The sequence below is a fragment of the Ursus americanus genome, chromosome 13 (genome assembly GCF_024610735.1).
Source record: "Ursus americanus isolate L20-20 chromosome 13, mUrsAme1.1.p, whole genome shotgun sequence".
In the NCBI taxonomy this organism is placed as follows: domain Eukaryota; kingdom Metazoa; phylum Chordata; class Mammalia; order Carnivora; family Ursidae; genus Ursus; species Ursus americanus.
In genome coordinates this window covers 40,050,223-40,062,261 of record NC_142139.1, presented here as the reverse complement: position 1 = coordinate 40,062,261, position 12,039 = coordinate 40,050,223, and the positions used below count along the sequence as shown (strand labels likewise).

General features: G+C 40.6%; 1 protein-coding gene across 10 annotated transcripts in view; it reads right to left on the bottom strand.

Moving 5' to 3' along the window:
* The window catches only part of FHIP1A (FHF complex subunit HOOK interacting protein 1A), a 241,748-nt gene that overhangs the window by 83,891 nt on the left and 145,818 nt on the right, over positions 1-12,039 (bottom strand). For 9 of the 10 annotated variants that reach the window (XM_087866512.1, XM_087866513.1, XM_087866508.1 and 6 more), the window contains one exon: positions 7,100-7,331. In XM_087866512.1, coding sequence (XP_087722638.1) covers positions 7,100-7,204 — 105 coding nt within the window. In that variant the 5' untranslated portion in view covers positions 7,205-7,331. The other variant, XM_045798836.2, reaches the window with a different exon arrangement.

Below are 12,039 nucleotides of genomic sequence, written 5' to 3'. Positions count from 1 at the left end.
TCCATGGTCCTGTGCTGCTCCCAGTGGCGTCCCCAGGCCAAGCACACTCCCCTGAGTATCCTTATCTTCGGCTCTCAACCTTGCCCCAGGTCTCCCAGCCCTGGCTTCTGGGCTATATACTCTGTCTCGGAGGCTCAGTTCAGGGGAAAAAGCCCCACGAAGGGAGCGGGAGGGGCCCAAGGACAGAAGAGAGGGAAAGCAAGCAAAACATACTGTGTGAATATTTCCTTTACAAGCTCACTTCTTTAGGCTGACAATGCCATTTACTAAAGCAATCAGCCCCTGATAAAGCCCAAGCTCATGAAGTAAGCCAGCGAAGATGGGACACAGCATTGTCAATGTTTCACAGATCATAGCTCGGCATCTGTTGGCCCACAAACTTTAACGAATACAAGCTGGTAGATATACGTGTGAATCGTGAGCCCGGATCACATATAGATCCTCCCATAAATTATCACAATTCTAAAAAGAAACAAATACACAAAAAATCAATAGGGTGAATGATGGTACACAAATTATCATCTGACCAACACAGCTAAGTTTTAACCTAACTTCAAAGTCATTTGACCGTAAATAGGAAGGGTATTACGGGGAAGTGAGATGAACAAATAGCATATTTCTTTCATTAAGGATATCAGCTACTCCTATCCTTACCTCTAACGATGGTCCCCATCAGTCAGTAATAATAGGCCTGAATTCCAAATATTCACAAATTTCTAAAGAGGAAGCTCAAATGCTTTCAGAATGAAAGAGCCACATAATCACTCCTTCAGCTAATAAATGACTATTCTTCACGGTAAACACAAGTGTTTATCTGTCGGCTTAGCGTGGACCCATCTTAATATTGTTTTATGTCTTACATACATGCATGTATTAAGAGGTGATTACTTATGCTACTTTGGTTAGAGCCTAGTTATTTCAAGAAAGTCACAAGAGCACAACCCATCCTTCGAAATCCTTTGGAATGTTAATTTAAAGTGGCAACGTGGAAAAAACCAAGTTACTAAGCAACATTTTCCATCACAGGGAAGACGGGCAGGCTTCTGCGATTTTAAGCCAAATTCCACTCAATGTACCAAATAACTACAACAAAAGTAAGTTTCCATCCAGTCCTTAATCATTACTTAACAGCCGTGTCTTTCAATCTGGCACATTGCTTGTATACCTACTGCCACGAGAGACATCTACTAAGTCATTTCTTTTTCTGTTAAGGTAACAGCCTAATAATATACATGTGCTTGTACAATTTGGTTCATGTCAGCTCCAGTCCCGAAGTCCAGAGGTGTATCTAAGTCTGGGATAAAACGGGGTAAAGCAGGAGCTATACGTAACACCATACCTCCTTGGGACCAAAGACGGTCTAGCACTGCAACGAAGAAACATGGTAGGGGCATCAATCAATGAAATAACATAATAAGCTAATCCTTCACTTAGGTATGTTTTTTTAAATTTACATATTAGGGAAAGGATTTAAGAGTAATGATCTATGTAATCATACTCCATTCCATGGCAAAAACAGACTTACCACTTAGCATACAGAGGGTGAGTTGCTGACATTTCCACAGGTTCAACACTTTAAAGTCCAACAGAAGCACAAGTCAATGCCTCGGCCCTCTAAAGAAACACAGCTTTTGTTCTGCTTTACTTTCTACTGTAACGTTCAGAGCTACTTGAAAAGCTGAGCTATAAATTTTTTAAATATTAACAAACATCGCTTGACTAAGATATTAAGAAGATCAGATTCTCCAATACTTCCCCACTTTTCATCTCTCAAAGACTTTATTTAAAAGTTACTATTAAATATATTAAAAGTATTATATTAAAGCTGTCAGTTAATGTATGACAAGGCACAGACCAAAGAATGAAGATGAACAGAACGAGAGAATCGGGTTCACAGGGAGCAGATTGAAATGCACATCTCAGCTCCATGTATCAGGGCTCTATATTTCTTTAATAGAATCAGGCTACTTGGAGCTCTACACAAGATACTGGACTTAAAACATATTATCTATTTTTCATTATTATGGGAAGACATTTGACTTAATTAATCTAATTGTTTTTCCTACCCCCAGCCCCGCCAAGAAGAAAAAGGGTACTAGACCCACTAGCTTTACTTCATTCGCTGTCACCGTTACTCTATTTGAGCTCTGACATTTTCTTGGCTTAAAAATTGTGTAACTACTTATTTTTGGAGGCTGAGGAGAAGCTTTGGGCTACTGACCAACCAGAAGTACACAGAAATGTGCATTTCCACTAGATTTTATTTTTTAAGATTTATTTATTTTTATTTGAAGGGTAGGGAAGGGCAGAGGGAAAGGGAGAGAATGACAAGCAGACTCCCCGCTGAGCCGCGGAGCTCAACGTGGGGCTTGATCCCAGGACCTGGAGATCATGACCTGAGCCAAAATCAATCAAGAGTCGGGTGCTTAACTGATTGAGCCAGCCAGGTGCCCCCCAATTTATTTTATTTTTAACCCATCACCTCTAAGAACAGACACCATTGAGTATGTAACCAATACTGCTTCAGTTCTTAAAAGAAGAGGACAGAATGAATAGAGCAAGATGCGTGAAGCTTCACAAAGTACAGCTCTGCCACTGCAAAAAACTGGTGTGTGGGCAGGTTAATTCACATGGCAATATAGTTGAACAGTTTATTATCCGGTGGACCAATGCTTCTTACTTCTTGCTCTCTCTTCCATTCAGAAGAAGCAAAGAAACAAAGGCAAGAGATAAAAACGGCAGTCTACTAGACTATAAACTGTTCTTAGAGACTACGAGAAAAATTAAACAACCACTCACTCCACCAAGTCGCTCATCATTAAATGTAAGTCCAAAGATCTTACTAGAAAACTATAGAATGCTTTAATATTAGTGTATGTTCAAAGCTGTTTTCTAAGTCACCTAGCTCTTCTAAAGTTGTATATTTCCCGTCTCTCGGTTCAACAATTTATTGAACATCTAGAATAGGCTTACGATATTCTTGGCACTGGAGATGTAGGTAAACTACAAAAGGTCTCTGACCATGAGGAGTTTGAAACAAAGTTGGGAAGAAGCTACTGTACATGTAATTTTAATAAGACGCAGTTGTTCTAATAGTGAAAGAACACTCAGGATGCTGTCGGAGCACAGAGTGGGAACATAAAAGAGAGCACAGAAGGTTTCCTAGAAGAAATGATGTCCCAAATGAGTCCTTAAGAAGGAGAGGCATTTAACCAGGGCGAGGGATATTCCAGGCAGGAAGAGGAGGAAATGCCTAAGGCAGAGAAGCCAGAAATAGCCGGCCAGGCACTGCCTAGGAGTGGGGGTGGCTAGGAACTCCAAGCAATGTTGCATTTCTGGAGACTAAATCAGACAAGGAGTGAAATAAAGGCCCTATGTGCCATCGTGGCCTGTAGGTACCCAGATGCCACTGAAATGTCCAACTAAAAAAATGACACAGGCAGGCCTGGGGTTTAGATTCACTGCTCTGGCAACTTCACAGTGCGAGACAGCACCTCAGAAAGTAAGGGGAAGTACAGGCCAGAGTCCAGGCTATAGGATTCTGCAGGGTTGCTGTTAGGAACGTAACTATTCCTGAATGTCCACTAGAGAACCCTTCTGGGGATGTCATGAGATCACTGGACACAGGGAACAATCTGGAAACTCAAGTGCACGCCTAGGCCGTTGGAGATCTCTCTGCTGGCCAGCCTCCTGAATCAGACTGCCTTGGATGATGGCTGGTTGTCTAACAAGCTGTGCCTGGCAGACTGCAAGGTGTAGGTGGGCAAGCGGATATCCTCCTCCATCAAAGTTTGCTTTTTTAAGTCAAGGTCTGGAACAGAAGCTACTAGTAAACAGCGGAACAGAACCTGTCAAATATATGGTAATTATGCTGAATTTGTACTGAAGTATCCTAACAAACAGAAGAACTCCGGATACCACAGACTTCTGTTGACTTAATTTTCCCTAATTTAACATAGAAAAAAAGCATTGTGCTTGCCAGCTAATGGGACACGTGAGTAAATACAAGGCTGTCACTCAGTTCTGACTCGGCCACATTTCTTGCCAGCCTTACAGGTTTCCTTGGGTTGCCTCAGGGGAACCCAGGGGCTGTCGTCCCATGAGTCACAGGAGTTAATGTCAGACTTCAGTTTGTTTCCCAATCTTCTCAACTGTTCAGCATGTGCCCCCCAAGTCTGCACGACCCATGGCTAAGTGCTAATGTATGAACCTCCAAAACAGTGAGTATCATTTATTCCTATCAACTGAAGGTCCCAGGTCTTACCTCACATGTAGCCCTGCATCTCCGCTTTGCCCTAACTTCCTCACCTTTCTTTTTATACCACCAAAAAAGCCAGCACTGAGCATTCCTTCCCATTACCCCTTCTCTAAAATGTTCTTTTCCTTTATCATCAAACCTTCCTTTCCTATAGTCAAGCAAGCCAAATCTCACTTCCTCCATTTCCCAAGCCATTTTCATGCATAATAGTCCCTTCCTTTGACTTAATTCCTGTAATCATTATTGTTCATTTTCTAATAATGTATCTTGCCTTGTCATCCAAATTAACGCATACATTCCTTAAAAGCCCAGACCAAGGCTGACACATCCCTATGTCCCACCCGTGCAGCCTACAGTGACGAATCCATAATTAGGGCTGGTAAACCTCCATTTAACTCTAACTGTATTGACATCCACATGCATTTCTTCAACCAGTATTTTTATTCACAAAGGTAACCGAAAGGCCCTCAAGAGCCTTTCCTGCAAGTAGACAGAGACTGCACGTACTTTGCAGACTTACCTAAAAGGAAAAGTCAAGTCTAAAGAGATAAGCAAGTTAAAGAAATGGTTGAAACAGGAATAAGACCAAGAGTGTCCCCACTTTACAAAAGGAAGTGTCTGATAACTAAACACCATTCCCTCTGACAAAGTTATCCTTACCATCAACTCAGTATTTTTCTGTACTCAACAAAGGGTGCCATGCTCCAGATCACCCAAAATGTTTGATAAGGCTGAAGTCATTCATATCGGATATGGAAATGGGTAATAGGATTCTGGGACCAATGCTTACTCCTTCCCCAGTGGGAAAGAGTATTTACACACTCCTGAAGTACGACTCTCTACCAACGGTTTTGGAGTAAGCTTGCCCGGGATGGAATCTGACAGGGCAAATGACCCATCCACACAAAATCAAGAGGCTGACAATACACCCTGTCTTTGAAGAGTGGTGCAGAATACTGAATGGATCACATCACAGATTCTCCACCAGGAACGCTTACAACGAAAAGTATTTCTACACAAATAAACAAAATGGTCCCAGAGCCAAGAAAACATATTAGAATGATGGACTTTTTAGCCAAATTGAATGACTGAGGCTGAAAGTATTCTCAGTCTAAAACGTCTGACTGCACACTCCTACCAGTTAAAAAAACATGAGCACAAATAATTATTAGATACATTAACAAATGTGCACATACTAATATGTGACTGTATTATGTACTTTATAAACACAAGATAGAAATTTTCAAAAGATAAAGATAAAAATAGGCCTTCTAAAATATTCCTCCCACACCCAATGGACTAATGGGCACATCCCTTAAGGTTCACAACCCCACTTTGGAGCCAGCACGTTAAAATACTTATAAAAGTGCAAAGTCAAAGATAATTACTCTAATTATCTGGAAAACTCCTGAATTACCTTCCTCCCTTTGCTAAAGCAGATGTGCCCTTAAAATCCAGAGCAAACCCATTAAGATTCTAATAGCCAAAAGTCAGAGAATGGGAAATGCATACAAAGTCTTGGAAGCTCTATACTAGTGACAAGAAGCTACAAAGTGTAAATGACCCAGAAGCAGAATTGATTTTGGTTTTGATCTAAACTGTGTCCCCCATAATTGCTGTGATTTGCAGGCTCAGTGCTTTAACCCCTCTGCTGTTTCCGGCCACAGGAAGGAACTGGGTAGTCATTAAAAAACTGTCACATAAATAGCCACTTACCAGCTCACCTAGGGAGTGTAATGTTAGACAAGTAGTAAAGAAGGCCAATTTTATTTATTTTACTACTTGTAAACTCCCTGAGGAAAGTGGTGAGCTGATAAATTTTCTGAACATTCAACCCGTAATTATCTATACAAGCAGATCAGAGTTACAGAGAAGTCAAACTGAACAATCAAAAAAAACTTTTATAATCAGCTTTGTAATGAATTCAGATACTGCCAGGCATCTTCTTTCCTTAAATTACACAGGGACCACCAGCCCGAAAAATGGTGGAGCACAGAGGTCAAATACACAAGTCGAGGGACCAATGTCTACTGTGTACTTGCTTAAAAACTCACTATCTGGGGCGCCTGGGTGGCACAGCGGTTAAGCGTCTGCCTTCGGCTCAGGGCGTGATCCCGGCGTTCTGGGATCGAGCCCCACATCAGGCTCCTCCGCTGGGAGCCTGCTTCTTCCTCTCCCACTCCCCCTGCTTGTGTTCCCTCTCTTGCTGGCTGTCTCTCTGTCAAATAAATAAATAAAATCTTTAAAAAAAAAAAAAGAAAGAAAAAAGAAAGAAAGAAACTCACTATCTATATAACCTCAAGAGAGTTACTCCACATCTCTAATCCTCCATTCCCTCATCTGTAAAATGAGGAAGCTTACACTATTGGCCTTACCGGCTTGTGGAGAAGAGTAAATGACATAAGGCTTTTGAAGTACTCAGCACAGCACTTCATAAATATTTAATAAATGTGTATTTTAGCGCTATTAGAGTATAAGGACTAGATGGAAATCAGCAGGGGGGAGGGAAAGAGAGAGTCTAATCCTGGTCAAGTCTATTGCAATGTGATGTCAAAGTCCCTTTCAAGCTAACAGCTGTTCTTCCAAAAATATCTGAGGAACATACATGTTCCCTAATTGCTTTTACGGAAACCATGGCTTTCAACCAGATACATATTCTAGGAAAGCAAAAAAAAGAAAGAAAAGAAAGAAAGTTGCTTTTCTTCCTACCTGCAAGGATCTCGCTCCCCATGTTTGTAGAAGCCTAGTCACCCGTCACAGAGGTAGGAAACCCTTGGTTCAATGGCATAGAGAACTCCAGAGCTACCTAGACCAGCAGAGAAAGTGCAACTCATACATTACCTGCGCCCAGTGGTTTTTAAACACAATCATGCATGTTTCTGGGTCAACTCCCTGCAGGCTCACAGCCTGCTGGAGTTTGTTTTCCGTCGTAACCGATGACATCATAAACCTTCGTAAATCAGTGCTTCTAAGTCATATTTCATTATCGGGAAAATTTGGCAAGCAATCACTAACTTTCAAGTATCACGTAAGAAACGTAACTTCTTCACATTTCACTGTCATCTTCTGAAACCTGTAATGACAATAACAAAAATGCATCTCATTACATTCATATATTAAATAGGACACTGGCCATTAAATTTAAATCAAAGCATAGACATCCTCAAAGTCCAACACAGAATAAAAATATCTACAAAACAGACATTTCTAGCCAATCTACAGGTCCCCCTATTTACTCTTACCTTGCTACTAAAAATATAAACTAATGATGCCACCAAAGCTACACACATAAATTAAACAATTATTAGGTTTCCTTTCTTCACTACCATCAACCACAACCCCCTAGATACTAAGTCTCATCATTCATATCTAGTTTCTATAACTGAGCAAGAAACTATGATACCAATGTCTGTGGAATTTAAAAACACCCAGAAACAGGAAAGCCATTATTTAACAGGGACAGAAATAAATGCCCTGATGTAACTTGGGGTACTTATAAAACAGCACCCAGACTCCTGGGTCCAATGCGATTGAATTTTTTTTAATCAATGGCTGTCATAATGGAATTGAGAGCATTCTCAGTCATTTCATAGCTACAAACCAAGTTAAGGTTTCTGGCTTTTCTGAAAAATAATAGAATTCCAAGTAACCTTGACAAATCAGAGATAGAAATGACCCAGCAAACACAAGATAGTGCTTACTCGGTGTGAGTACAAGGTAGCACACTTACAAATGAAAACTGAATTATGCGGATAAAATATGAAGGAAGTCCCACTACCGCAGAGCCAGGAGGGAGAAAAAAGATATTGAGGTCATAGAGTGTACAGTGACTCTGATCCAGCTGCGTGGGGCTAACTTGCGAGAGAAGCAGAAAAATAGGGCCAATATCTCCGCAGTTTGATCAACCCACAAGAAGGACTGGGTCCAGTTCAAAACACTATTTTTTCAGCATACAGACTGGAGAGAGTTCGGGGTAGAGGGATTACACGACAATTATTAGTGCACTGGAAAACAAAATCCATGATAAAATTTCCAGACTTGTAGTGTCCCCAAAAAACGGCAATTTTTCAACAGAGTAATATGAAGGGTATTAGGAGGAGACACTGGTCAACTGTTCCTCCTACCTACAAACAATAAAATGTGAGAAAGGGGGCTTAAGGTGAGCATTCAGGTTAGACTTACAGGTCAAGTTCTTTGCGTGGAGTGAAATTAAACACTAGAAAATCGTGAAGGAACATTCTGTTGGAGGTGGGAGGCTAACCATTCAACATTCATATCTTGAAAAAAAATGGGAGGACATAAGAACAGAAAACTGGCTAGAACTGATCATTCTGAGGAAAGGAAACATTTTTTAGGAGAATGGAAGAGGACTAAAGTATGTAGGAAGAGGAAGGACTGTTTGAAGAAGGCTCACACAAATTACATACCTGAGGGAAAGAGCTTGTGTATATCTTCTGACTATATTTTATAATTCAAATTGGTGAATTCCCCGACATGTAATTCCTAATAATCCAAATTTATTGTTTTCAGTAAGACATTGTCCACTGCCAACAATGGCTCTTTGCCACTGAGAGGCATGTTTTACTCGGCCCATCTGGTATTTTAGAACCCAGGACTGGCCTCCCCACACACACAGGGTATGTGTTCCCCATCTCTGAGGCCCCAGCCAGTAGATCCTACAGCCAGCCCCTTCGCCTCACTTTTGGTTACCAGGCTGGTCCTCAGAGGTAACATTTCAGCATGCAGCCCTGTTTTAAGTGATAAGAAATAAAACAAGTTCTAATTCAACTCCCTCATTGTCTTAAACATAGTATTTCTGTGAAAACGTCTTTTATTCAGATGATGTAACGATAATAATGAGGAAAATCAGAGTGTTTTGGTTTATCCCAGAGGTTCAAAAAGTCCAAGACTCCTTGAGACTCCTTCCAGCTCCAGGATTCTCAGATTCGTCCTCAAACGTATGAGGGGAACATTCAACATGCCAATTGCTTCTAAATCAAAATTAGAAACATGCTCTCTAAGGTCTGTTAAGTTCGTTCTCAAAGGAACTTCGCATGCCATCTTTGCAGAGAGCGAGACTGTATTACAGACAAGATAAATATCTTAGCTAAAATCATAAACCACATGTTAGTTTGGGTGGAAATGGACGTCTCTTGATTCCCAGTCCAGGGTTCTTTCTAGAAATTTTTATTCTCCTTTCTCCTGGCTATAATCCCTGGCCCTATTCCCTTAAGGAAGCTGTATCTTCTCTGAGAAAAGTGCATCTCACTCGGATGATGCTTATCCAATCATACTTTTGAAGCAGATGCCTGAAGAATCTAAACAAAGGCAAGTCAAGCGAGCCACATTTAAGAACGAAACACTATGCCAGAAGATTCTATAAATGAAAATACTTCCGAATACACCCAGAGACAAAAGAGCTGGATATTTCCACTCTCTTTCTCTCTTATTCCCATGTTAGAGTATTAAAGCACTAGCATGTCCCCAGGGCAATACAAAACTATAAGAAAGAGATGGCTCCATATTGATGAGAGACAGAGAAGGGCGCCTTTCCTTGAGCTCTGAGGTTTCTGCATTTGCCTGTTGTCAGGCTTTACTTTCTTCCTTTTTGCATTTTTCCATTCCAATCTTTTTATTTAACTCTCAGAGCACAGCTAAAGTCCCAAGTGAAGAGCAGAGCAGGACAAAATTTAGCAAAAAGCCAGAAGCAGGTAAAAGAGGCTGCAGTTACTAGAATGTGTGCTTGTGTCGTGCATATGGCATTGCTACATGTTTCCCCCATTCTTGCTCTCTGCTCTCTTTAGCCTATCATCCCGGGCGCTGGGACTGCTCCGAAGAACACTCTCGCAACATATTCAGCCTGTTCTTCCCGAAAATACCCACATGCACACCCACTCAGATTTCATGCCTGAGAAAAAGCTCTGCAAACCATTCAGAGTGATTTTGTTCTTTCTTCAAATGAACCACTAACCCCGAACAATACCCAAAGGACTCTGTCCAACAGTGGTTGCATGTGGTTTTGTGATGTGGTTGTTGAGTTTTTTGGATATGGGCTGGAGAAGCTATCAAAACACACGTATAGACCGGCACACATTCTATACTGCAAAGACAAAACTGACTATTGAGTAGTCAAATTTATGTATTTCATTAATAATATATACAAAAATATTTTTCATCAGTAAGGAAAGAAAAATGTTATTAAATCATTGTTGGAGATGGAGATAACTGACATAAGAATTATATGTATTCTTATTTGCCTTTTTTTAGAAAGCACATATCTTTTAACTATGAAAAAAAGCACATGCATATGCTTCCATATCACAGTTATAAAATATACTATATAATCATAAAAGCTTAGATTCTAGTCATCTAGATTATACCTCTTTCTACCATAAAAATTCTTTCAACCTCATTTCCAAATAGACATCTTTATCTAATTTCATCCGCCTTTGAAAACTATAATACTTAGGAAAGCTATAAATGTGTAAAAATCACATTTTTCCCCTAAACTACAAATGACTATATTATAATATACCCCTCTTTCACTATCGTACTGAAATTACAGCGTAAACATTTTGGCATTTAACGATATACGATCTCATACTATCCTTCTTTTATCTATTTAAATATAATATCCTCTAATAATGGATTATAAAACTTCTTTAAGGAAAAGAAATGATGGTCACCTTAAGGGGAAACAGAGCCAAGAGAACATTTTTATTAAGGAAAAAGTGATCATATTTGCAGGCCCAATGGAAAGGAACTGATGAACATAGAGAATTTGAGGGGAAAAAAAAAAAAAGATATATATATCTTTTTTTTTTTTAAGGATTTTGTAGAGCAACAGGAGCAGAGGAAAGGCAAGGTCAACAACACAGCAAGGAGAGGTCTAGAGATGAAAAGAGAAGCCATGTGGAGTCTTTCCACAGACAGATGCCAAATCAGAAGCAATCTCTTAAACTTGATGAACAGACATGGCAGGCTTCCTTCCCTCCTCGTATTTCTCTGGTTGGTTTGTCAAAATGGTTGGAGAGATTAGGTGGATTTAAAGTGGAGAACCAAGGGTAAGGGCTGAGAGTTTTTAGTTCAGTTGTCCAAGTGTGAAAGTCAGAAAACGTCAAGTCGCCTCTTGGGGGACCTGGGCTGTGAACGGGGACACGACCCCAGGACTCTACCCAGCTGTGAGACCTTGAGTGGAAAACAGCGATCTTGGTTTGGAACCTCACTTAGGGGAGTTAGGATACATGATTATTTCCCAGGTCTCCCCCAGCTCAAAAGTCATTATTTTCTGTACTTTATTCCAACTGTTACACTAATTGGGGAGGGGTAAGAAGATAAGCTTTGAAGAAGAAGAATGGCCATTATACAAAAATCTTTGTAAGAATTCTAGTTATAAATGGATTCAATCTGTATTCTTTTTTAACAATTAAAGCTTATTTCACTTAAAGACCCCAAAGCAGGAGTTTTCAGCCGCAGCTTTCCGTCACCGACACGCCTATGTGAGGTTTGGCTGTTCGCAGTCCTTACTCCAGCATCATCTTCTTGGAACAACCGGAACAGGCAAGCCAGGCGGGAAGGAGTTAAGATGGCGGAAGAGTAGGGGACCCCTTTTTCAGCCGGTCGAGCTGGATAGGTACCAGACCAGCCTGAACATCCACGGAACCAGCGTGAGACACAGGAAGATACATCTGGATCTCTACAAATGAACATCTCCAGCGTTGAGTATTGAGGCACGAAGCGGGGAGCCATGAAACTGTGCACAGATATCGGAAGATAAACGG